This window comes from Neurospora tetraspora (genome assembly GCF_033439725.1).
Source record: "Neurospora tetraspora strain CBS 560.94 chromosome Unknown B0H65scaffold_5, whole genome shotgun sequence".
In the NCBI taxonomy this organism is placed as follows: domain Eukaryota; kingdom Fungi; phylum Ascomycota; class Sordariomycetes; order Sordariales; family Sordariaceae; genus Neurospora; species Neurospora tetraspora.
In genome coordinates, this window is record NW_026944387.1 from 4,361,810 (window position 1) to 4,386,717 (window position 24,908).

At 53.4% G+C, this 24,908-nt stretch overlaps 7 protein-coding genes across 7 annotated transcripts; 2 read left to right on the top strand and 5 right to left on the bottom strand.

The window, feature by feature from the left end:
• Positions 1 to 1,492: 1,492 nt before the first annotated feature.
• On the bottom strand, positions 1,493 to 3,945 carry B0H65DRAFT_245206 (Cupredoxin). The gene is made up of 4 exons (XM_062822383.1): positions 3,600 to 3,945; positions 3,323 to 3,548; positions 3,145 to 3,264; positions 1,493 to 3,059 (listed from the first exon to the last, which is right to left on the bottom strand). The coding sequence occupies exons 1-4, from the start codon at positions 3,746 to 3,748 to the stop codon at positions 1,671 to 1,673; spliced, it is 1,884 nt and encodes a 627-aa protein (XP_062681085.1). The 5' UTR covers positions 3,749 to 3,945; the 3' UTR covers positions 1,493 to 1,670.
• Positions 3,946 to 7,084: 3,139 nt separating this feature from the next.
• B0H65DRAFT_510190 (uncharacterized protein) lies at positions 7,085 to 10,035 on the top strand (the record flags this gene model as incomplete). Its single annotated transcript, XM_062828373.1, has 4 exons — positions 7,085 to 7,194; positions 7,376 to 7,538; positions 7,610 to 9,022; positions 9,871 to 10,035. 4 exons carry the CDS (start codon positions 7,085 to 7,087, stop codon positions 10,033 to 10,035), a joined length of 1,851 nt encoding a protein of 616 aa, XP_062681086.1.
• Positions 10,036 to 10,062: 27 nt separating this feature from the next.
• B0H65DRAFT_429156 (BTB/POZ protein) lies at positions 10,063 to 11,113 on the bottom strand (the record flags this gene model as incomplete). Its single annotated transcript, XM_062824807.1, has 2 exons — positions 10,063 to 10,951; positions 11,082 to 11,113. The coding sequence occupies 2 exons, from the start codon at positions 11,111 to 11,113 to the stop codon at positions 10,063 to 10,065; spliced, it is 921 nt and encodes a 306-aa protein (XP_062681087.1).
• A 560-nt stretch (positions 11,114 to 11,673) lies between these two features.
• B0H65DRAFT_470888 (uncharacterized protein) lies at positions 11,674 to 12,988 on the top strand. Its single transcript, XM_062827061.1, has one exon. The coding sequence runs from the start codon at positions 12,005 to 12,007 to the stop codon at positions 12,818 to 12,820; it is 816 nt and encodes a 271-aa protein (XP_062681088.1). The 5' UTR covers positions 11,674 to 12,004; the 3' UTR covers positions 12,821 to 12,988.
• Positions 12,989 to 13,311: 323 nt separating this feature from the next.
• On the bottom strand, positions 13,312 to 16,862 carry B0H65DRAFT_245253 (glycosyltransferase family 20-domain-containing protein). The gene is made up of 3 exons (XM_062822384.1): positions 16,109 to 16,862; positions 14,088 to 16,023; positions 13,312 to 14,031 (listed from the first exon to the last, which is right to left on the bottom strand). Exons 1-3 carry the CDS (start codon positions 16,568 to 16,570, stop codon positions 13,469 to 13,471), a joined length of 2,961 nt encoding a protein of 986 aa, XP_062681089.1. The 5' UTR covers positions 16,571 to 16,862; the 3' UTR covers positions 13,312 to 13,468.
• Positions 16,863 to 20,644: 3,782 nt separating this feature from the next.
• On the bottom strand, positions 20,645 to 21,672 carry B0H65DRAFT_245300 (Mss4-like protein). Its single transcript, XM_062822385.1, has 2 exons — positions 21,226 to 21,672; positions 20,645 to 21,132 (listed from the first exon to the last, which is right to left on the bottom strand). Exons 1-2 carry the CDS (start codon positions 21,490 to 21,492, stop codon positions 20,737 to 20,739), a joined length of 663 nt encoding a protein of 220 aa, XP_062681090.1. The 5' UTR covers positions 21,493 to 21,672; the 3' UTR covers positions 20,645 to 20,736.
• Positions 21,673 to 22,517: 845 nt separating this feature from the next.
• Positions 22,518 to 24,686, bottom strand: B0H65DRAFT_245387 (O-methyltransferase-domain-containing protein). The gene is made up of 2 exons (XM_062822386.1): positions 23,891 to 24,686; positions 22,518 to 23,821 (listed from the first exon to the last, which is right to left on the bottom strand). Exons 1-2 carry the CDS (start codon positions 24,380 to 24,382, stop codon positions 22,547 to 22,549), a joined length of 1,767 nt encoding a protein of 588 aa, XP_062681091.1. The 5' UTR covers positions 24,383 to 24,686; the 3' UTR covers positions 22,518 to 22,546.
• Positions 24,687 to 24,908: the final 222 nt, after the last annotated feature.

Sequence of the window (24,908 nt, forward strand, 5' to 3'; positions counted from 1 at the left end):
GTACAGCAGATGTTTGCCATGCGCCCTTCTTCCCTTTCCAGTCTTCCATTTCTCCTGAAAGAAGCGTGAGAGCATGAAAGCCAAAACAAGGAAGTCTTCCCGTGTCGTTATTCCCGGCCGTGGTGTGTCAGACTGTCAGTGTGTGTGTGTGCCAAAGAAGCAGGAAAAGAGATCCGGATTCGGACAAGTCTTGTTTCCACACCCATGAAGTTGTGAACGGAAGGGCGCGGGTGGTCCATGCGCTACCAGGCCGGCCGATAGTTACCGGAGAAGCCCGGAAATCCACAACGCTGACGCCGGCGAGAGTGGAACCGTAAGACGCCTCAGTTGCTCCGTCGAGCTCCGTGTAACCCATGTCGCAATTCCACTTTATGCCGATCGGGCGGATTCTGTTACGCGAATGTTAACTGGGGATTTGTGTCGACTGCCGAGACGGAGCCGATGTTTGGGTCGGGATGGTGCGGGGACGGCTGGGATGGTGGTGACAGCCGCTCAAAAAAAGCTCGAGGGGGGTTGTTAGTACACGGATGGTGACACTAACAGTACGCTCCCCAATTTGTATGGGGATAGGCAAGAGTCTTGTTAGAGACGCTTGCTCAGCTCACCGTGCAGTTGCACTAACACCAACTACCTCAATCAGTATCAAGATAGAAGCTCATGCTGTTAGTGCAACACTTCGGTATCCCATCCCGTAGAGTGGGTACCTCTAGGTACAGGTAGCTTGCGTCAATGTCAACAACATGTCTGTCTCGCAGACGAAGAGCTCCTTTCCCCGTGAACAACGCTGACCTACCTCGAACCAGGACAACCATTGAACACAATGTCGACAACTTCGATACAATAACGAGGACAAAGGCACGTTCAATAATAACCGTTGTTCATCATGCGGTCAACACGCCAGGGCGTCACTTCAGTTGAGGCTGGAGCAGGAAGACGTGGCGGCAAATTGAAAGTTTCGTCATGTGTCCTTTCTAGCGAGCTATTGTGGAAGACGGAAGGCCATGATCTATACATCCAGGATGAGACATCCAACCTTGAGGTGACCTCACTGAGATGACACAAGAAACAACTCCCTTGTTCTCATCCTCTTCTTTGTCATCCTCCTCTGTCCTTGTCAATACCTACCTGTATCTTATATCACCCCAGTCCGACAATCTCAGAACATCATCCCCTTTATGTTCGTCCCATGGAGGTTGACAAATGGTTCTCATTCGGTCCGCAATCTTCCGTTACCTCCATCATCTCTGTTTCTCCTCCCAGTCTCCCATGTCCTCTTCACCAAGACCTTCGAAACCATCCAGGCCGTCGAGAATACCTTGAGGTCATTTTAGTCTTTGGCATGCGGCTGGGGAGCCTGCATTACTGCTATGATCATCGCAAGGTTCAGTCCCTTGACCCTATGCAAATCATAGTTGTACGCATATTGGCGGCAGTAAGCACCGGGGTGACACTCGTTTAGTTGATCTCAAGCTTTGTTCTGATTTTTATTCAATTTGATGTTTGAGAAGAGTCATTATCCGATTAGTCCCTGTAAGTACATACATGCCATCAGTTTTTGCCCTTTTCTTGTCCAGTTGTCCTCGCCATTAACTCCCAAACTCCGTCAACCGTTTTCTCGTCAGAATTTCTCATCAAACCCCTTTCCCACAGGTTGTCTACCGTACTAAATTTTAATCCTTTTTCTTTGTACTCGTCGATGAGGTCTTGGTGGAGGAGCTGCTAGTCGTTGACGTCTTAAAAGTCGTGGTACTAACCTTCACCACCGACGTAGTGACGCCCCCAGCACTAGTAGGAGCCACAGTAGCGGACGTCGTCGGAATAGTCGTCACCGTCGGCACCACCACCTGCGCCGCCGTCGTCGACGTCGTCACCGACTTCGTCTTCGTCTCCCAATACTCCCCCAACACACTCTCCACCTCGTCCACCTTATCATACGGCCTATACCCCGCCATCTCCTTCACCCTCTCCTCAATCTTCCCATCATCAAATGCCTCCACACTCTGCTGCTTTGCCCGCCACCGCTCCTCCATCGGATCGATATAATGCGTCTCATCATACCCCAAGTCTTCGAGGACAGACACATTAAAAGCCGCCATCATCTCGTGATCCTCATGAATCAGATTGTGGCAATGGAACATGTACACCCCGTCCCACGGGGCGTAGTACGCTTCCACCGTAACCGTCTCTCCCGGCCCCAGCCAAACGACATCTTTCAACCCCTGCGCTTCATAAGGCAGAACAGAGCGCTTCCCGTTCACCCGCTTTTTGACTCTGAAATCGACCAGGTGGATGTGAATAGGATGCGTCCACCCCCCACTACTATTCTCCAGTTCCCAGACCTCCACTTTCCCGCGCTTTGGGCGGGCAAGCACACGGTTCGTGACATCAGCGAACGACACGCCGTTGATCTTCCACTCGCCGTTGGTCCGCTCGAACTTGAAGTGCTGATCTACCTGGCTTTTAGTAGGTGGGAAGGGAACACTCCTCAGACTACTCGGCAAGCTCGACGGGTCGTTAACGGAGGTGCCAGAAACAATGAATTTCATCACCTTATCGGTATCAGGGTAATCATTATCCGCGCCCACATCTCTCGAGTTGCGCAGCGTGACATTTTCGCCTTTGTATTGCGCAAAGTCGACGACGATCTCGTACCGCTCCGCCATGGAGATGTACAGCTCCGAAACGCGTTGCGGACCCGTAAGCAGACCGGCGTCGGAGGCGATGACGTCGAAGGGGAGTTTAGTCCCTTGCTTCGTGTCGCGCTCGAGGTAGAGCAAGAAGGAGCGGGAGATGGATGCATCCAGAAAGCGGAAGCGGTATTTGCGCGGTTCGACCTTCAGGTAGGGCCAGGGCTGGCCGTTGACGTGGATCACGTCGCCGTAGAGAGAGGTGGTTTCGCTGGCGGGGGAGAAGAGGGTGCCGTCGGCGTTGTATTGCTTGGCGGAGAGGATGAGCGGGATGTCGTAGACGCCGTAGCCGGAGGGGAGGTTGAGGCTGTCTTCGGCGGGGTCGTGCAGTATGTAGGCGCCTGCTTGGCCGTAGTAGGCGTTTTCTGCGGTCTGTAGCGGTATTTGGTCAGTGATGTGCCTCTCGTCAAGGATGGAATGAATCCCTCAAGCCAAAAGGGTCGGGACTGGAGCTTACATGGTCAATGGCATGGTCGTGATACCAGAGTGTTCGTGCGGCTTGGCTGTTGGGGTAGTAATAGTCCTTGTACCAGCCTGGAGGAGTGATGTCTTCTGCCCACCCGTCAAAGGGAGCTCGCTGTTTTATTTACGTCGGTACGAGTCTTTCGTCTCATAGGTAAGATGGGAAGACCTACCGAGAAAGACCCATGAAGATGCACCGAGTTCGCCAACCTCGCATTGTTGACAAACCTCACTACAGTCTCAGTTCCCTTTTCCACCATGAAAGTCGGACCTGGTGAGATGCCATCATAGCCCCAAAGCGTAGCTTGTCCACGGTCGGGATAAACCTGGGACTTGAACTCCTTGATCTCAACTTGGTAGTAGAGAATGTTCTTTCCCGTTACCGGATTCACGATAGTCCTGAGTCAGTGTTAGTTGATGTTTAACCCCTCTAAGGAGGGAAAGACATACTTTGATGGAGCCTTGACAGGAGGAATAGGCAAAGGGAACTGATATGTCCACTTGTACTGCGGACTAAGCCAGTTGTCGACACCAGCAGAGACACTGCCAACGGCCGAAAGAACAAGAAGAAGAGTCTGACTGAGGCTGAAAGACGTCATTTTGTGTGACTGACCCCCAGGGAACGGGGAACAGTGATGGTCAGAGTGATTCTCGCCAAGGTCTTGGTTCTGCAGTGGAATGTTGAAGGAGGGCACAGATTGTCGATCTCTTTATATCTTTTGAGTTCGCCTTTCGGGACTGGACCCTCATCTTCCCCTTCGGGCCTCTCGTCTTTCCTTCTTCACTTCCAGTCGATCCAATATCAAGCTGCGGACAGAAGCTGTACGCAAACGGCGTTCATAGCTCGTAATCGTATCGCCTTGTCATCGATTCTAGACCAGATAGAGCGATGCTCAGGCCTCGGGACGACAACACAATGGGCCATGATGTGCAAGCCACCCGAGAATAACATTTGAGACCACTCAGGAATATCCCAATTTGGGTAAGTAATCCATGGTGTATCGGGTTAAGCCGATCCCGTGCTTCGCAGGCTTCGCTTCCATTCGATCGGAGGCTGTAATCGGGCGCTGGGGCTCCTGGATAGGTGGTCTGTCGACGGGCCAAAGGGTGCCACTGAGGTTGGCTGCCGCCGAGCATGGGACTATTGAGAAATATCGGGTTGTACACCGCTGGGCGAAGCCTTCAGGTGGAAGACAGGGCGCACTGGGCGGATGCTCCAGAAAAATGGGCAGGCTGAAGAGGCGTTGGGATGACTTGGCTGTGCGTTGTCAGTCTGGCTTTGGCCGGCCTGAAAGGTTGGGGCTTTGGACGCATTGTGCAGTCTATCGTCTCGTAAGCACTTGCAAAGTCACGATGAAGACAAAAGAAAACTAACAGAGAAAAGGCCCACCTACGGTAAAGGATAGGTGTGACGTAGGCGCAGCTGAACTGTAGGCTGAACTGCACGGTTCCGGAGTGCATCGTACTCGACGAGTGAGGTTGGAGTTCTTGATGACTGGTAGTATGATGGACGTCGTTGACTGGTTGGAGAGGAGGCCGTCACCGGTAGAGCGGCAGCCAGTCAGAAGCCTTAGGTCTGAACGAACTAGTGAATCCTTGCAGATCTGTAGTCATACAATCTGTCAGATTAGACGGTGCAGGATTGATTGATTGAAGAGTGTGTTTAGTTGACTCGAGCTAGCGCTCCAGAAGGTATGGGGGGTGCTGGGGTAACCCAGATATGCCCAGAAATCAGGCTTAATCAGGTGGTTGGGAGTCTAACCCTCAACGAGTTAGCCAGAATCCCCACCCTTGAATCTGATACAATTAAGTTGGCGACTCGGTCCCTGGGCTAGGCCTTCGTAGAATCGTAGACCCTTTGTTACGGAATACCCAATGAGGTGTCGTGTGGCTTGTGGTGGTGATGCATACATTCGGAACTGATATCGTCTTTGTGTGACCATCGCGACTGCACTGCTACGGTCACCGAGACAGCCTGGGGTCAGGGTTGCAGTACCTGTATGAAGTGCCGACCGATGAATTGCTTTTGCAGATCGTATTAAGCTTACTTCGACTTCAATTTCTTGCGTTTTGTCGTGTGGTTGGTTCGCTTGTTTTGCCCGTGGTCGGTAAAGCGTTGGTGAAAGGATGAGAAAGGGAAAGTGAGATGGCGGAACAAAGAGCCAGCTTCAGCCAAACCGCATATGCACTTCAGCTGCGCCTGCCGATGGAAACACGAGTTTGGTCGGTCCGGTTCCCTTTTTCGTCTTCCTCTTTTCTCAGTTCTCCATTTTCGTCCATGACTTCACATCAAAACCATCTTCCCGGTCTTTTGATGGTCAAGTGTACACACCACACCCGACTTCCTAGACGAAAATCCGGGCGATGACAGATTGATAGGTCCCTGCAGTGTTACACACAGGCCAAGTCAAATCAATTCGGGGGGTTGACTTGCTTGTTCAGAAGGCGAACTTGACCGGGCTCATTGAGCTCGCATAACCGGACTACCCTAAGAAACCTTAATACTATACCCTGGTTGCCTGTCAACCGATTCTTTAGACAAAATTACACCGATTTTTTGTTCCAAAATTGTGGTCATTTTCGACACACACGAGGTCTGGGGACCATACGAAATTTACACCTACATTTGCACCCGAGCATTCTGCAACAATCTGCACCAAAAAGTACCGGGATCGCATGTTTCTGAAAAAAATCTGTATTCTGACGAAATAACCGAGTCAACCGAGTCGAGTCGGCTTCTGGGCTCGATTTGGTTTGAATCAGAAATACGCCGACTCGATTTGACTGTCAAATGCCCAGTTTGATTTGACTCGAGTTCGACTTGGCCTGTGTGTAACACTGGGTCCCTGAGGCCACCCATCCGTCTGAACTTCACCCACCATCTCACAAACTTCTGGTCATAGTACCAGGAAAGCAAACTAACGATGCTTGAAACGCATGATAGTACCACCACGGCAGCACCAGCTAAGCGAGTTGCTACCCCTAAGCGAATGCTCCAGTAGCATGAGGCTCTGTGAGACCGTAGTGGTGTTTTATTGAGTTAGGCTGAATATGTCCACGTCACGATTGTGGGAGGTGGAAGGTGCCAACTCAAAAAGACTTGTTCTTCCACGGTCACATGATGACCCTGGCGTTCGGAGTTGCCAGAGCCCAAAGACTTGGTATGTTCCCACACTCAAGCGCCTTGACAGTTGCCAAGACTTCCCGAGAATTGAGCTAACCACAACTTTTTGGCAAACGGACCTTTGAAACGAAAAGAACAAGACTTCATTTGCCCATATCTCCACCAAATGAAGAGATGGAAAAAAAACCGATTGTAGATTCAACAACAGCGTGCTTGAAACTATCAAGATAGGACTCTTTCTGATGATATAATTGAGTTTCTTGATTTTCGTCTTTCGTTTCGATGGTCCGTTTGTCAAAAAGTTGTGGTCAGCTCAATTCTCGGGAAGTCTTGGCAACTGTCAAGGCGCTTGAGTGTGGGAATGGCGTTGCCCAGCCCAAGCTTCGTGATACCCGAGCCTTTGGATTTGGACGTCTAGAATCTCCAGTGGATGCATCGTCTGTTGCTATGTGCGCTGGCTGAGCAGTCATTTTGAACATTCATCATGACCATCCAAACCTCAGTTCCGCTTCTTCGCCTCCATCTCGTAAATGCAGCATATCGGAGGTGATTTTCAAGTTGAACAAACCCGAATAACCTTCGAGTTTGTACGTAACGAGATGCAAGATGCAAGGAACAACCGTCTTGTTCTCAGTGCCAGGGTCTCGCGGTTGATGAAGGCAGTTGCCATACTGCCATATAAGACACAATCATCACGGCCTTCTGTTCCAACCCCTTCCAGTGTCTGAGACCCTTGACTTAGACACCTAAGCCGAAGCCTGTTTCCCTCGGGGCTTTCGAACTCAATCTCGAAGCCTTCAAGACCGCAATAATGCATCTACCCTTCCGGTTCTTATTCGGCCTTCTCCCCGGCCTTCTTCTGTTGTCATCCTTCTGCTTGTCTCAAGATGTTCCGTTTGATGTGGATGGTGGTCTGGAAGGGTGAGTCGAACATTCCCGCTGAACATTCCCAGCGGAACTTTCCCCAAACCTTCCCCAATACCCGACTTCCTCAACAATTCCTTTGTTCCATGCCACAGAACTGAGACCTGTCTGAGGTTCTCCCCGAGTGCCGAGACACACAGCACCTACTAACCGCCGTCCCTTTGTCTCACTGCCACAGATGCACCATAACAGACACAACCTACAACTCCGGCGGCACCATCTCCGTCGCAGGATGGACCATCAAAGTCCCCAAAAACACCCAAGTCGGGTTCCCAGCTGCTTGGGTCCCCTGGCGTGAGTTTTGCGGTGATTTGGCGTTTATGAAGGGGTTTGAAGTTACTGTGAGCCATGCCACACTGTCGCCTCTCTGATCTGATCCAAATGCGCCACTAACACACCCTACCTTACCTAGGTGGTCGGCAATTCGATTCCTGTACACGGCCCAACAGCAGGCCAAATCTTCATCTCCCAATTCTCCACCTCCCTAGGCCGGGGCTTGATCTCCTCCATCTCCTACGACGGCACCATCACCCTCGCCACCGGCGGTCCCCGCCTGCGCATCAACGACCCCAACGGAGTTTACTCAACCGGCTACACCTCCCACCCCTTCTGGACCGCCGACGACGAAAACCCCTCTGTCTCTTCGTTTAGTGGGTTCCCCATGTGCGTCCCCCGCAACTCTTCGGACCCCCTCTGCCCGATGTCAAACCGGCCGACACTAGTGGCTGGTAGCAAACAGGGAACTTTTACTGCCCCCGACCCCATGGTAATGGCTCCGCTAGTCCCGGGAGATTTCGTCGAGTATGCGGGGGTATGGGTGGGAGGGGAAATGCTCGTCTACGAACTAGTAACCACCAACACACAGATCCTAACCCCGGCCACCTTCCCCCCCTTCATCCGCATGGAAGACGTCCTCATCGGCGTCTTTTCTGCGGACCCCAACGCCGAAGTAGCGCAGACGCGATTCATAGGGTACACCTCCGCTGCCTCGGGCACGTCCACTCTAACCATCCACGCCGTTACAGGGTTCGATGTGTGCACGGGGAATATCACCACGCGCCCTGTAAGCGGTGGGTCACTGATAGCCGGTCAGGTGAGGAATAAATTCCGCACGGGAATCACTTCGGTGGCGGGCGATGTGTACGCGCGTGAGTACGTGGTTATGAGCACGGCGAATCCGGTGAGGACAAGGAACGGGATACTGGCTGGTCAGTATGTCCAGCCGGTGACGGAGTGGATACAGCCGGAGCTGACTACCCCGGGATTGCCGCCGATACCGAATGATTTCTCAGCGATGGAACATCTGGTTAAGGGACTGGGAAAGGACGAGGGGGGACATGTTTGGGGACCGTTGGATCCGTTTCCGCAGTCGGGGGTTACGGTGGGGCAGCCGGTGGTTAACGAATGCCCGCCGCCGCCGGCTGAACCAAGTCCCACGACGCCGGTTACTCCGCCGGCTGATGACCCAACGAATCCGCAACCGGAACCTACCACCGTTGTGCCTCCCCCTCCTACAACAACTACCTCCACGCCCACCCCTACGCCCACCAAGGACACGGTGAAAGTCGTCTCCGCCACTTGGATCAGTTCCGGGTCCGGTACCCTAACCGTCACTTGCACAAGCAGTAACACCAATAACACCCTCGTCGGGATGCTCCTCGACACGCCGGTGCAGATAGGACTGGTGATGACTGCTTCCACGACAAACCCCGGGACGTGGACGTTCTCCAGTGTGAAGATTAAACAGGTTACAACGGTTACTTGTAGGAGTAAGCTTGGAGGGAGCGCGACGGGGGCGGTGGCGGGGAAGAAGAAGAAGAGGGATGTAAGGGGGACGGGGTTACCGAGGAGAGGGTTGGCGATGGGGAGGCCGGCTGGGAGGGTGTTGGAGGGGAGGAGGGAGACGAGAGGGAGAGGGGGGTGAGAGGGAGGGGAAGGCAGGTGGTAGGAGGGGGGAGGTGAGGGTTGGGGGTTGAGAACTTGGGAACTTGAGGCAGGCGGGTGGTAGATGCCGCTGGTGAGGATGATCGCTCTAGAGGTACTAGAGGACTGGAGGTACTGTTTTTATTACATTATCCTACATCTAACTGATTGCAGTTGCCTACATGTGTAGCTCTAACTGGAGAATGATCTGGTTACATGCCCTTTCAAGCTTCCCCATCCATCATCTCTTCTTTCGTCCACGTGGTCCTTCATTCCCTTCCTGTAGATGCTCCATATCTGAGCCCACTGTTCTCTTTATCTACTCCAACATCAGTAGTTCAAGCTCGTCCAATCGCTGCGAGTTTCAACCTCCAAGATAGGTACTCAAACAACCAATCAATCCACTCATCGATGCTCGTAGCCACCATTCTCGGTCTTCTATTGCGAGACGCTGTCATCGCGAGCTTCTTATGCTTCTGCATCCTGGTCGTGGGCCTACGGCGCCAAGCTAGAGAAAACGTTGACAGGCACCTCACCCTGAACCACTTCGCTCGCAAAATACATGCCTTCATCGTCGTGCCCAGACAGCTGCATCCTCGGGTGCTCGCTCGGGTTGAACCAATGGGATGCGAGATAGATGTCGTCAATCTCAAAGTAAACCCAATCCCAGAGACCACTGTCTCTGGGTACGCCGGGAGGCGGCAGGTGGTGCAACGACAAAAGGCGTGCGCAGAAACGGTCAATCCACAGCTGATCCTCGGCATCGCGGAGCGGGTCTACAGGCGGGCCAAGCACGACTGCGCCGTCGGACTCCTCGTTGTCGGAAACCGTCATTGCATCTTGACCCTCAATGTCGCTGTCACTTCCACTCTCGCTCTCGCTGTCGCTCTCGCTGTCACTTTCAAGCTCCGATGACTCATCCCCAAACGCCGGCGCAAGCACCTAACCCAACGCCGATCCCGTTCCCGTCGCCGTCGTCGCCGCTTTCTCCCTCTCCGTCTTCTCCTTCCCGGCCCTGACCTTCCCGCTCCAATCCGTCCATCCAGCGCTAAAATCCCTCTTACCCGCGCACGTCGAGCAGCTCGCCGTTAGCTTCAACTTCTCCGTCGCCAAATGGGTATAATACCCCTTCTCGGCCCGAGTCGGCTTGCTCTTGCAGAACGAACAATGAGCATCGGGTAGGTTGGCGATAAAGTCGCCCGTGTTACGCATGGCGCGAAAGACGTCTAGCGCAAGCGCGGGGACTTGGTCGAGGAATGCGTTGAAGTGCTCGTTTTGCAGGAAGTAGAAGCGGGCGGCATGGACGAAGGATAAGAACGCGGCGCGGATGCGGGGCGTTGTGTGCGCGGTGTCGGAGAGGGGGACCTCGTTGTAGACGAGCCGGATGGCTTCGAAGAGTTCGGGGAGCCAGTCGGGGGAGACGCCGTTGCCGTCTGAAGTAGGCGAGCCGGAGTCGTAGTTTAGTTGGAGGGGAGCAACTTTGGAGTCAAATTCGGTGGTTAGGGTGTCCAGGGCGATTTTGGTGAGGGAGGAGAGGGCGAAGTAGTCGCCCACTGTGTAGACTTCGAAGCAGGAAACGAAGTTGGTCTTGGTTGTGGGGGACAGGGCGGAGATGTCGCAGATGCCGGTGTAGATGTACCGGATGAGAATGTCGATGGCTTCGGGCTCAAAGTTCTCGATGTTGACGATGCCGGATTTGGCCTCTTCAAAGTTGCCGGTGAGGGCCTTTTCGAACCAGATGCTGCGCGAGCAGAGGATGTTTTTGTGCAGGTTCCATGTTCTGTCGCCGCACCTAACGGTGACATCTGAGAACAGGCCGCTCTCGAGGAGTCTGTGCAGATGTATTAGTCTGTGAACTTGATGGGAAGTGCAAAATAGTGCGGCGCGCCATGTCATTGATGGCGACATCTTGATGGGACCCGCAAGGTGAGGGCGACAGACGCGATCAAGGATGTACTTACTTTTCGTCGGAGGACAAAAACCGCTTGTCCATGGTGTACGATTGCGCCTGCTTGTTGTGGGGTAGAGGAAAGTCTGAGGAATCGAGTGGGAACAAGCCGTCGACGACTCAGCGATGTTGTGGTGAGAAAGGATCGAGTGACGATGAAGGGTTGTTGAAGGAAAGAGGAGTGAGATCACCAAATGTGAGAGTGAAGGCGCCCGCGGACGCGATAAGATACCGTAACAAAGGTGGGGCTGTTCATTCACATGTGGTGTATCTTACAAAACAATACGTATTATTCAGGGTTGGTGTTCGAGACACTCACATGAATGACTTGCAACCTCATCTCTAATCATCGACAACGTATCTACATGTAATCATTGACCAAGATCGAAGTAGTCCTTTGGAATATTGTTCTGTGATATGGACTTGAGCGTATCAGTCAACAAAAGCTGCAGGCATCTTGTGTGTCTCTCCTCATCATGAGTCCATGACCACCTCCCTCCGCCGTGCTTACTACGGGTTACACCCCTTAACTTCCACTCTAGTAGGGCTTGGAAGGTGAGGGTTTCAGGGGAAGGGGAAGGAACGAGTGATGGATGATTGTGGATTGGTGTGGGAAAGTTGGATACCCAAGTTCATGATACGTTAATATCAACGCAAAGGTCTTTGTCATGGTGGTCATTTTCCTCAAGTTCTTCGTCCAGTATTTTGTTCTGGGTCAGAACAAAGGGGAGATGCCCCGGTCTTCAATGACCATTGTGTATTGACACAAAGACCGTTGCTCGACGTCGAGCATTGTCTGAAAAGTCCCAAGAGAGGAAGACAGTCAATCCATGCCCGATGTAAAAGCACCCGATAGCCCTTGTGGACCTCGATGGAGGATGACAAGGTTGATCCCGCCCCTACCTAACCACCAACAAACACCATTGCACCACGATCATGATCACAATGTCCACCAATCTCGACTTCACAACCTACTTCAACTCCCCCCTCTTCTCCGACGCCACCATTGCCTACTACAACCACCACACAGGCGACAAGTGTCATATCCCCGTCCACCGCCTCATTCTCTCCCTACAGTCTCCCTTCTTCGCCGCAGCCTTCTCCCTCCCCTTCCGCGAGTCATCCGACCCAGACCCTTTAATCACCCTCCACGACGACGACCCCGACGCTTTGGTGTCTGCAATACGCTGGTGTTACGGACACTCACTGTATCAGATCGAAAGCGACGAGGAAATGGAGACGCAGTTAGCTTATAAGGATCTCATTACTATGAGGTTTACGAGCGAGGAGGAAAGGCAGGTGGCGGGGTTGTTGGGGCATTTCATGAGGGTTTATGGGGTGGCTGATAAGTACGATATTGCCAGGTTGAGGGAGGAGGTGGTGAGCCATTATGAGCGGTTGGCTCCGCTTGTTGTAATGCATAAACAGGAAGAGGGGGTGTTTGAGGATATGGTGGAGGTTGTTTATGGACTGGGAAAGGGGGATAAGTTGCGAAAGAGGTTTTTGGGGGGTGTGGCGAGGGAGGTGTATCCTCTTGTTGCTGGGAAGGACTCGAAGGAGAGGGTCAAAAAGGTGTTAAGGATGGGAAATGACTGGGAACTGGAAGAGGTGGAAAGGGTTGTGAGGGGGTGTATCTTTAAGATTAGGACGGTTGGGATGGGGAAGGAGTGGAAGAAGGAGTTTATGAGGGATGTGAAGAGGAAAGTGAGGAGGGAGGTGAAGAAGAGGTGGAGGGGGGTGGATAAGGGATAAGAGTGGTAGCTTTGGTAGCGGCATGTGCTGATGGAAGTGCTGGGTGGGGGGAAAGGAGAAAGCCATGTGATTTGAATGCCAAGCAAATGCCAAGACATGTGAATAGCTTCAGAGTCGAGATCCACACTAACTCGAAAGCGGGTATTTGTTCATTTCGGACAGTGATCCCACTTGGGAGTGCACAGTTGAGCATACAAAGATCATGTCACTACAATCAGTTGAGAAGTTCTGTAAGGCAATGTGCTTGGGAGTGCACACTTAAGGCAATGTTCTTACTAAAATCACCTCCTATCCGAACACATATACTGAGAGGTTACCATAAACATAAAAACTGATGCCCCTCCTACTCTGAATTAACTCATGACACAATCCCCGTCTACCTATAACACATCATCTTTATCTATGCTCTTGCAACATCATCGCTCAACATAAAGAATGCAACGCGGAACCAGATACAGATATTACCGACCTGCATCAGGCCTAGCGATGGAAAATTATCAACACAACGAACATAAAGAAAACAGTCCCAGCCCAGCCCAGCCAGCCACTAGTGAATCTAACATCGCCTCCCTATCCCATCCCAAACACTACTTTTCCCTACCTTACTCTTGATTTTCTTGTCCCTTTTGTTTGCTTTTCACACACTCCTTACTGCGCCTGACCATCAGGGATATGATCCTCAACCGCGCTCAACGCCGCAAGGTTGACCTCTCCCATGGACAGTACGCCGCCACTCGCACCAGCGCCGGCACTACCAACGCCAGCGAGGAGAGCCACGCATTCAATCACATCCTCGGGCTCCAGCAAGTGCCACCTAGCCAGCGTAACCTTGGTGCTGGCGCCCACCGTGACAGTGAAGCAGTTCTCGGCCTTGACCTCGGCATCTTCGCTAGGACCGGACAGCACGTTCAGGCTGCGGAACATGTCCTCGTCGGTGAAATCATCACCCATGCAGAGCACAAACTCGAGCTTCTCGGGAGCAAGCTCGGCGTTGTACTCCGTGACGAGGCGCTTCGCGATCTCGCCCTTATTGATGAACGTGGGACGCACCTCAAGGTTGGCCTTGCCCGCCATAACCTCGACGTCCCACTTGCGACCGACCGTGGTCTCGAGCTCCTTTTGGCAGTCGCGAGACATGTGGAGACCCTGCTCGGGATCGGCGAGGCGGTAATGCCAGGTGAGGGCGCAACGCTTGCGTTCGATGAAGGAACCTGTTTGTCGCCATGTTAGCTGATGTTTTAGTAAGTAAAGAATCAATGAAACTAACCTGGAGTCTTGTCGGTGTACTTCTGGAAGACCTCCAGAACCTCGGCCTGCCAGCCCATATCAAACTTCTCCGCAAGGTTTTCCCACTCCGTCGAGCCCGGGTGCCGCATGAAGCTACCATGCTCTGCGCTGAAGCCCAACTCGGTAATGTGGCCAAGGTGCTGCTGAAGGAACTCCTGGTCACGGCCGGAAATGATCCAGACGGCGTTGCGGGGATCGGCCGCCAGAGTCTTGAGGCTGTTAATAACGCGCTCCGACGGGATGGCGGCGCTAGGTTCCCTGACGATGGGTGTGAGGGTGCCGTCGTAGTCGAACATGAACAGACGCTTCTTGGCCGCCCGGTACTTGCGGAGCATGGTGGCGCGATCGAGCAGGGGAGTGGCGATGACGTCTTTCCTGCTGGCGAGGACACTAATCAGGCGACGTAGGAGACCGGCAGTCCAGAACTGGACGTTCTTGTTGGTGACGTGCTCGAGCAAGCTCCTCTGGATACTCTGGCGGCGCTCTTCCGACATGGTGAGAGCATTGTTAATTTGCCTGGCGACATCGGTAAGATCCCAGGGGTTGATGTGGATGGCGTCCTTGAGGGAGCCAGCGGTACCACTGAACTCGGAGAGAATGAGAGGACCAGCATTCTCACGCTGGCAGATGATGTACTCCATGGAAGTAGTGTTCATGCCGTCTCTGACCGAGGTGATAAGGCCAATGTCGGCAGCACGGAGGAGAGCAAAGTACTCATCCTGCGAGATGTACTGGGGGTAGTGTTGGACGGGGGAGAAGCCAAGCGAGCCGTACATGCCGTTGATCTTCATGACAAGCTCATTGACACGACTGGAAATCTTGTTCTCGGAATCCTCCTTTTCCTCCTCAATGTTAGTGGGCGAGGTGACCTGGATGAGAACGACCTTTTCCCTCCACTCGGGGTAGAGCTCGAGGAAGCGCTCAAAAGCCATGAGCTTCTGGGCAACACCACGGACACTATCCAACTTATCACGGCCGACGATGAGCTTTTTGCCGGGGTACATCTTCTTCAGCCCCTCGTACTTTGCGGTGGCGGACTGCTTCCACGCAGCGGCAGCGACCTTGATAGCATCGATACCAATGGGGAAGACGCCGACCTCAACACGCGCGCCGTAGGCCTCGACACCGGTAGTATCGGAGGGGAAGCCGAGGATGCGGGTACAGCAGCTAGAGAAATGGCGGGAGTAGCTGTAGCTCTGGAATCCGACCATGTTGGAGCCCAAGACGCCCTCCAGGACTTCCTTTCTCCTGGGAAGGCAGCGCAGGAACTCGGAACTGGGGAAGGGCGAGTGCAGGTAAAAGGCAATGTACATGTGGGGAGCCCGCTGACGCAGCATGCTAGGCAGAAGCATCAGGTTGTAGTCATGCACAATGACGATGTCGCCAGGCTTGTAGTTTTCGAGAATCTTGTTGGCGAATTTTTGGTTCATGCGGTAGTAGTCAGCCCACTGGATTCTTTCGGCGCGGCCATCGGCGGGCTCGTTCTGCTTGTAGTGGAAAAGGGTGTAGAGGGAGTGCTCGGCGTAGCGTCTCCAGCGGGCCTGATCCTTCAGCCTGATGCCATCGTCGTGGCCCTCGATGTCGTCGGCGAGCCAGACAGGGACAGTCTTGATCCTCCTGTTGTGCGACAGCTCGTGCTCTAGCAAGTGCATGTCTTCCTTGGGGATCCAGAGGCCGTCTGCCGTGGGGGTGGCCGGGGGAGTAATGCTGCCATCGATGGGCACAGGGCGGGAAAGGGGGTTGAGAGAGGGTTGGCCGACCGTGGTAGCAGGAACATTGCCGGCCTGCTGGGCGGACTTGACCTCCTCAATCTCGCCGGTCCAGGCGACAACCGTGTGATTCCATGGGGCGTCATCGGAGGAGAGGTACGAAAACGAATCGAAAAGCGCCGACTGTCCCCGGCGGGGTTTTAGATCCTGTTGAGTTGCGCATCATGACATCAGCCACACTGTTTTCCCCGCTGTTTTCCCACTGTTTTCGAAAGCTTGGATCAGAACTTACCCAGGAACCCGGGGTGCCCTTTTCGCCCTTGGTATACTTGAGCAAGTGGGGGATTGTGAAGGTGGCCGAGATGATGTTTCCGCTGAGCGAGAGATTGGGGAACTTGTGGCGGATATCGTAGAGGGAGTCTTGGCTAGAGGTAGTGCCCGTGACGGCCGTGCTCAGACGGCGCATGTAGTCCTTGCCGGCATCGGCACCCACAGCGAGCTGCTTGTCAACGCTTCCTGTCTCGTCAAGGCCGACGGTGCCTGGAGACTGGGCAATCTCGTGCTCGTCGGTTCGCCTGCCAAAGTAGCCACTTGGGGGCATGTCGGTGAGCTCTTCTTCGTAGGCCTCGCGGCTGATTCCCGGGGTGACGGGCACATTGATGACGGAGGGGCGCAAGTGGCCCGGGAGAGAGGATTCTGTGCGCGAGGCTTCGGGTCTGGGTATCGCAATACGGTGCTGTGTTCCTTGTGTCATCTTGGCGGTAGGTGATGACTGACTGATGTGCTGTCGCTCTCTTGTCCGATAAGGGTGGGTATTAGTTTAGAAATATAAACAGATGGCAGACGAAATGAAGACTGAAGCAAGTCTAGTCTATATGGGAGAAGGGAAGGAGACGAGGCGACCTGGTTGGTTCCTTGGGTAGGAAGGAGGAATGGAGGGGAAGATGAGGGAAACGATTGATAGAGAAGAAGAAGAAGAAGGAAGAAGGGAGGTTCTCTTCAGTGAAAGAGTTGGGTAGTCGATGGGGTCAAGTAGTATGGACTCCCGTCTGGAGAGAAGGTGGGCGGTGACTGCGGCTGTCAATGCGTCAGACACTTGCTTTCCCTCCCTTCTCGCTGCCTGGCCTTCTCCTGGGAAATGGATCCGATGTCGATGCACGCCGTCGTCGACCAGCAGGGATCCCGTCTGCTGTGAGCAAGGGGTGCGACAAGGAAGCTGGTACCGATGATGGAGTGGACAGGAACAGTGGGTAGCCAGGGGAAGAGCCCACTACAGTTAACCAAGTGGTCCGTGCTTTCTTTCTTTCTCCTTCTCAACTTCTTTTTCCGTCGGTGGTTATGCAGTGCGAGGCAAGGACGATGCAGTGCAGTGCAGCCTGGACGGCAGAGAGTGACAGCAGACAGAAAGCAGGAGGGATGCTTCAAGTGCAGTCAAATTGGGAACTGCCAACAGAGACTGAGGGACGGGAATTGATCGAGTCGAAGCTTCTGTTGGTGGGGCACCAATATATGAATTGTCCCGGCCAACTTTCAGTTCTTATAACAGCACTTGTTCCTCTTGTCAGAACTTCCGTCAAGACAAACAGTTAGGTGTATGATGCAGATAAGGCTCGAAGCAATATGCACCATGAGCAACAAAGATGCCCAACCAACACTTCCCGTCATGCCCATGCTACCCATCTGATATCTCAGTCGGACCTTTGAGCTAGACGCCGACCTGGACCAGAATTTGGGTTGTAGTCATGCTGTCACGGTGCCCTCGGTGCGATGACTGCATCCTACAAACAAAGGAGACTAGCACCATCAGATGTCATTGTCGCAAAGTCCCAGGTCTGGACAGAATATTCGTTGGTTAAGTGTTCTTACGAGTTACGGCTTCCGCATATGGGCCCGAAGATCCGCGTCCAGGAACGCTCATTGGACGAACGGCCGAATGACCGGCCATGGAGGTGGGGGAAGACGAAAGACTGGGGGAAGCAAATGATGTGGTGGAGGGGATGGCGGGGTAGGTACACTCCAGACTCCCAGTCGCCATGAAATGATCCAAACTGGAAATGAAAGCCCTCGCTTGCTTGCGGATCATGTGCCCAGAAGAGCAATCCGAGGAATTGAATCCGATGAAAACAAACACCAAACTTTGAAGAACTCAACAGTCGACGATACAGACAGTCTCGAGGCAGGCAGGCAGCAAGGTACTGGTACTGGTACACGCACTAACACATGTACCTCTGGGTTCCAGTGCTTGCAGTGAGCATGGGCCAAGTGACCTGACGTAATGGTCGATTGAACCAAGCTCAGCGCTAACAAACTCAAAAAGTGCAACAACCAAGCTTCTTGCTCGTTTGAAACTCTGGTCAGGGGGGCCGACGGGATATTGCCGGTTCGTATGTGAGAATTACTTGGTGGGGATCGACTCGATTGAGTGTATTTGGGAATAGAATCAGGAAGAAGTGCTCCAAGCCTCTGTCAAGTGTCAAAGAGACAAAAGACACCGAAGACGGCCCGACGAATCGAGATGTCCCCTTTTCCACGCAGACTGTTCGTTGGTAAAGATATCGCAAATGTCTCTGCTTCAAGGATGTCAAAGTGCACACACTCACCGCCACCCAGGTAGGATCAAAACATCAAAGAAAGAACGAGCCTCCAATTGTCCTTACCATACCCCGTGCCCCCCCGTGCCCCCCATGATCCCATCTCGCGAATCGAGCATCGAGGAACCCAGCACAGCCCTCAACGCCCAGACCTTTTATCCCCAGTCCCTCGAGTCTTTCGCTCGGAAGTCGCCGAGTCTGAGTGTCATGTTTCAGAACTCTTGTTCACCGACTTCGACGGCCATCAACCGCCAGATTGTCCTTCGATATTTTCTAGAAGACACACAGACACACACTTAAAAAGCCCCAATGGAAATCGCACGTGCAACCCCGGGTTAATCGCCCCGAGATCTCCAGCCTTTCTCCGTCCATCTCGTGCGGCGCCCCGCGAATACCATCGTCCGGGGCCGCGACCGGACCATCACGGGTTAGGGTTGTATTACCAACAAACTTGCCGCGCTTAACAGCCTGGAGGCCCGGGCGCGACAGGGGAAAATGCCCCGCCATGATCCGTCATCAACAATCTCCAAGACTCCAATTGCCCGAAGAACACAGACGGGAAACCGCAGACGACGTTTGACGATGCGACACCAAGCGGCCCGACATGCGTGAGAAAAACATGGATATCAGGCTGAAGTATCAATTGCAAGCTACTCGAGCGAGCATTGAATAAAGGCGGCGAATGATAAGCTATTTTCTCCCTGAATGGATTCTTGGTTGGTTCTCGCTTCTTCTTCGGCTCCCTCAATTGATGTTGTTATCTTATCGATGAAGCCGTTGTCCGTTTACAATAAACATTGGTCGTACTGACAGGGGCAAGTGAGAGAGAATACAGTATGCACATTCAGAAACGATAGAGACACATCACCAAGCCATCAAGGTCCCCCTCCTCTCGAGCTGGAGAAAAAACTCGAGACCTTTCCGTTCTCATCCATGATCCCCCCTACGGTCACATCCTTTGCGATGCAGTCAAGCGCGCGCCCAGTCAAACCAACGAAGACTGCGGTTGCATCCGATACATCTCTCAAGTACTTTCCTGACCGATCTTCTCTCCGAACTGCGATACCGGTAGTACAGCAACATAAGCCAGAGAGCAGCCGACAATGCATATCCTGCTCTCATCTCAGATCCCAACACATTTCCGCCGTCGCGCCAATGGCAAACCTATCATGATGTTTGAGTTATCACATGGAAAGTCGGTACGTAGTTTTCATCCATCCCTCATCCGCTTGGTCGCCTCACTGCTGTGCGGCTATCAATCCAGCAGATAGGCGTCGTCCACATCATCACCATATGCCACGCGGTGTTAGCTTCATATGCGTATCGAAAACGGAAACAAGAAAGCGCTGAGTTGTGCACCACTTACACATCATCACAACGAATTGCCCAACAGCGCAAACAGAATCGCGGCTCGCAGGTAGGTAGGAAATCAGATCGACGTCTACTTCCGTCGTCCTTTCCCCCTCAATATATCTATCCGCCGTAGTTGGAACGCGCATCGAGACGGCCCCTTACAATCGATGAGCTGCGCACATGCACCTCGTTTGTGTTTGCGAGAAACGAGCACGACAGTTGACAGCGCAAACCGACATCACGGTGAAAGACGGGAATCGGAACAGCGTCCGGTGCCTTGGTCCTTCCACCCCAAATACAGGTATGCTTACCCCACGTTCCTGTCTCACAACGCCGGCACCGGCTCGAGTCTCGATGAGCACCCCATACGAGTCTTCGGTACACAGCGTACGAGCATACCTAGTGATCATCCATCATAAGTTGGACGATTCTCTGTCACTCACCTTATGACCGAAGTACCACATGGTCGAGTCTTGAGTATCGGTATCACGGAATACCATCGGGTTTGGCAGCCCTAACCGTGGATCCGTCAGCAGCATCCGGGTTGCTTACCGTCGTACCGTACCCGCCGTGTTCATGACTGCTGGAGGTAACGAGATCATCGGTGGTCCCTCGGCGGTAGAACGATAACCCAGATACGAGGGGGCACAATGTACGCTGCCTGCTGATGGTATACTGTTGTCTTGTCTCTTTTGCTGTGCCGATATCGCACGCAGCTAGCTCTATCGGCTTCTTTGTCGTCGTTGTCGCTGTTATCGGGTTGACTGTCCGTCCACTCTTCTGCAACACCATCGTCAAGCATCAACCGAAAAGCAGAAGAAAACTCCGGTAGACTTTCATTGCTCATTATTATTTCTTTCTCACAAACGCCAGCCCTACCACCGTCTGCCTACCAACGCCTACACATGCACATGCTCTTCAAGGCTTCCATACCATCCCCCATCGCAACTTCAACCTTCCACCCTCAAGTCACTCACTACTTCTCCTCCCCCTCCTTCCTCTCCTTCGGATTACTCCCCTCAATCTCCTCCCCCGTCTCCTCATCTACCAAATTACTTTCCCCCGCCAACCCCTTGTACTTTGGTTTCCCGTCTTTAACATCCACCACTCTCTGTTGGTAGAACATATGTGACTGGACTTCAAACGCCTTCCTGCCCTCAGGGGTATTAATCCCTTCAATCAGTGTCGGAAAGAGTAAAATCATGTTGCGCCCTTCGTCCATGATGGGCGTCCGGCAGTAGGCGCATTGCACCTTGCAGGGGAGGTGGTGCGTGGTGGATTTGGCGGTTGGGTCGTACCAGCCTAGGTCGTGGTGGCCACGAACAAAATTGATGTCGGTTTTGTGGAAGATGGCTGCCCATTGGAAGGGGGCCTGTTGTCACCTCTTTGTCAGCTTTCGTTTTTTTTTTTTTTTTTTTTTCTCTCTCCTCGCTGCCCTCGGAAAAAATAAAACTCAAAAACTTACACCATGCATCCTCTGACAAGTAGTACAGTGACAATACTTGCTCGCCAACGGCTTTTCTCTAGACAACTCATACTGCACCGCGCCGCAATGGCATTTGCCCTTCCACTTGGCCTCGAAGTTCTCGCCGCCCTTGTCGTCGTGGATCTTGTAGGGCGCGCGGAACTTCCATTGGTCTTCGGGTCGGTCGGTGCGGTTGCTGGATTGGTGCTGGTGAGGCTCTTTCTTGCCTTCTTCGGAGCGCTTGTTGCCTTCGGAGTCTTTGTACATTTTGAGGTTGTTGTTGGGGGTTGTTGAGATGGGGCGGGTTGTGAGGAAGAAGGTGGTGGTTGGAAGAAGGGTAGCTTTGGAGAAGGTGGTGGTGGTGGCGGGACGTAAGGCGCGGGTGACTGAGGAGCATACAGGTAACCTGCAGTTCAAGCTGCGGGTGCGGGTTGGAATGCGAAGTTTCGTTTGTTTACGTCAGTTTGTAGATGGTACTGGTTGCGAGGAAGGTATCACAAAACCGACCAATTGCTCTTCATTTCGTTCTAGATCCAAACAGCAGCTCCTTTCCTTCCTCCTTATATTCCCCTTGACACCTTCTGCTGTCACCTTCTTTCATCACGTCAATCTCCCGCCTCCCGCCTCATGCCTCTCACCTCCAGTCCCTTCTTCGTCTGGTCTCGTTGCAAAAGCTCCGGGTCAAATCAATCAATGATGCTGCTTGCGTGGTCAAGAAGTCATTATTGTCGTCACCGATCAACGGGTCGTTGCAGTTTTTGTTACGTTCCAGAGCTCAGGAACGGACGCCGGACGGTAGGTCGGCGGACGTTCATCGCCGATGGATGTGGGGTAGTACTGACGTCATAGTCAATAGATCTGTTTTTGGTACTCGACAAGGGAGCGACCTTGCACAAAGGAGAATGTGAGACTATTGAGATGCGGCAGGTGAAACTGACGGCAAGGGCCGATTGAATTGGTCAATTGGATTGAGAGGATCGGGATTGGTTTTGTTTGTTTGTTTATTTACAACTTCTATGGAAGTGTCGCGTGAAGTCATCACCAGTTTGCCCGCTCTAGTCTAGTGGGGCTCCTGATTGGGGGATTGTACATATGTAACCCTGAGATATGTGCACGTTTAACCCTGGTGTTGGCCCTCATGCCAGGGTTTCAACTTCTCTTTCTCTCTTTCTTTCTTCCCTTCCACTTTCAAACCAAGACCACTCGCGATCCGGCTCCCATGGTTGGTACTCCAAAGCCTGGGGTCAGAACGGGCATTTCTAGCCCTGACGAGTATCCACACCCCTCATGAATCCCAAGGAGGAGTCAAGGCAGAGTATGATCACTCCTCAGAGCCATCAGTTCCATCCCCCTCCACACACTCAACAACACAACTCGCTCCCTCCACATCCATCCAGTATCCCCTAACCTTCAGGCCAGCCTTCATACAAAGCTTCCTATATCCCTCCTCATTCCTCAACTTTCCACCCAAGTTCATCATCACCATATCCACCAACCGATTCTCCGGAGTCGGTTTGTCCAGCAGGACTCCCTCCATGATGACGATCCGTCCCTCGCTGCCGTGGAGCGCACACCTCAAGCGCTTCAGAATCCAGACCGCCTGCTCGTCGCAATAATCAAGCAAGACGCGGCGGAGGACGTACACCGCTGCTCCCTTGGCTTCCTCCGGCTGCGCCTGGAAGAAGTCATGCGCCATCGTCTTGACACCCTTCAACCTCTTATCACCGCCCTCAATGTTCTTTGCGACTTGGGCGATAACCTCCGGGCGGTCCTGCAGGATGCACTGCTCCGGCTTAACCTCCGGGATGTTAGCCAGGAGGTTGGCTAGGAAGTGGCCCAGTCCACCGCCAACGTCGACTAACAAGGGCTTCAAACTGGGGTTGGTGTATCCGAGGATGTGCTGCTGCTGTTGCTGCTTCTTCTGGGAAAGTTCGGCAAGCCAAGTGAGCGAGAACTTCCTGCCAGGATCCTCGACATTAACACCGCGATATCCACCAACACCCAAATCGCCGCCCAAAGCGCCCTGCGCGCCCTTGTCCTTGGCCGCCATCGCCATCTCAAAGTGGCGCGCGTACTCCGGGTAGCGGGCTTTGACTTCCCACGGCGCCAGGGCCGGGTGGCCCCAGCCGAGAGAGAAGGGCGTCGGGACGAAGATTTTGTTACTGTCTTGTGCGCCTCTTCTCTTGGTCGTCACGACAATGCCAGTGCCACTGTCGTGGATCAGGATCTCCCTACCCGTTGGGTGGGGTTCATGTCTGTCGTAGGTCGAAAAGTACTCGGGCCACTTCGCGAAGCCCTTCATGCCGTTGCCGAAACTAACGATGGCGAGGGCAGCGGTGGCCGGGGAAGTGTTGGTACGAAGAAGGCGGGAGATGCGGCTGTGGGAGATGTGGGTGGGCGGTCCTTGCTCTTTACCGTCGAGACGGGAGCCGGTGAGCTTACCGGTGGAGATTAACATGCAGGCGATGCGGGAGACGAGAGACTCGTCGGCATCGAGAGCGCGGGCGAGGTCGGCGATGGAGATGGAGCCGGTGAGAGGGATGTGGTCGAAGGCGCGCCAGTGGAGGAAGATGTTCCAGGCTGAGACGTCTGCGATCTGTTACACGGGTCTGTCAGTCAGGCTGCAATGGTTGTGGGTTGAAATGGGGGAACGGGGCGAGCTTACGGTGACCCAATCCGACTTGAGCACTTCCATCGGCGGCGCGGTCTCAAAGGCAATCTTCTTGCCTAGTTTTGCGATGCGCTGGCGAAGAACGATCTCCTCAGGGGACGGCGGGAGAGGCGCATGCTGGTTGGCATCGTTGGGCTTTGCCGACTCGGGAGAGCTGGAGGGGGGGGTAGGCTTGCTGTCGATGGTCGCTTTGAGCTTCTTGGCGTCGGCAAGGAGATCTTCAGCAGCTTTGACGAAGTCGAAAGCCGGGGCGCTTGGGGTTGTGGCGCCGGTCGAGGTGGTCGCCTTCTCGATCTCCTTCAGCTCGCTCTCTTTGCTGGTGCTGCCATCAATACCCTTCTTGTGCTGGCTGTCGCTGCTGCTTTCGTTCTCGCTCTCAGCTTCGGGAGTCGGCGCGAATGAACTCTGCGACTCCATATCCTCACTCTTGTTCTTGTTGTTGGCCTCAAGGTTCGACATGGACGCGTTGGATTTCGGGGTCGCCATGTTGGGCTACTTCGCGATCGATGGTAGTCTCGGAAAAATCTTGTTGGTGCGAAAGTCGGAAAACCCCAAGGCTGCTGGATTTAAAATGCTTTTGTACCCTCGACCCGCATTGTCATCTCATGTTGCGCCCAACACAAGTGAATGCCTTCGCGCCCTTCACATGTTGTTCGGACATGATTGGCTCGGCCTTTTCGGCTGACGGTACTCGGGACCAGAAGACGCCGCATCACGGTGAATGGTTTCTTCAATCCTATGTTTGATGATGTCGAGGAGTCGGGCGGCTCAAGTGGACCAACGACCAGGGGCAATCAGCGCCGCCTCATTGTTTGTTCGGTCGCGAACATTCCTCTCAGAAGCCCGAGTGACCGAGTGACGGGCGGTCGGCACTTTTTTCATCCGGACTATCGCAGTATCGCTCCTTCCATTCCCGCCAGCGGGTCAGCTGTGTGCAAGGGAAGTGCAGTTGCCTTTTGATTCACTTCATTACACTCAATTGACAAGGGCCAAGTGGAATCTTTCGCTCAAT

Coding starts and splice junctions, on each gene's coding strand:
- B0H65DRAFT_245206 (XM_062822383.1), bottom strand. CDS start 3,748: ATGACGTCTTTCAGCCTCAGTCAGACTCTTCTTCTTGTTCTTTCGGCC. Junction 3,549..3,599: donor CCTGTCAAGGCTCCATCAAA/GTATGTCTTTCC, acceptor ACACTGACTCAG/GACTATCGTGAATCCGGTAA. Junction 3,060..3,144: donor ACGACCATGCCATTGACCAT/GTAAGCTCCAGT, acceptor ATACCGCTACAG/ACCGCAGAAAACGCCTACTA.
- B0H65DRAFT_470888 (XM_062827061.1), top strand. CDS start 12,005: ATGATCACAATGTCCACCAATCTCGACTTCACAACCTACTTCAACTCC.
- B0H65DRAFT_245253 (XM_062822384.1), bottom strand. CDS start 16,570: ATGACACAAGGAACACAGCACCGTATTGCGATACCCAGACCCGAAGCC. Junction 16,024..16,108: donor AGGGCACCCCGGGTTCCTGG/GTAAGTTCTGAT, acceptor GCAACTCAACAG/GATCTAAAACCCCGCCGGGG. Junction 14,032..14,087: donor GTACACCGACAAGACTCCAG/GTTAGTTTCATT, acceptor GGCGACAAACAG/GTTCCTTCATCGAACGCAAG.
- B0H65DRAFT_245300 (XM_062822385.1), bottom strand. CDS start 21,492: ATGTACAAAGACTCCGAAGGCAACAAGCGCTCCGAAGAAGGCAAGAAA. Junction 21,133..21,225: donor CTTGTCAGAGGATGCATGGT/GTAAGTTTTTGA, acceptor AGGTGACAACAG/GCCCCCTTCCAATGGGCAGC.
- B0H65DRAFT_245387 (XM_062822386.1), bottom strand. CDS start 24,382: ATGGCGACCCCGAAATCCAACGCGTCCATGTCGAACCTTGAGGCCAAC. Junction 23,822..23,890: donor TCAAGTCGGATTGGGTCACC/GTAAGCTCGCCC, acceptor CCCGTGTAACAG/ATCGCAGACGTCTCAGCCTG.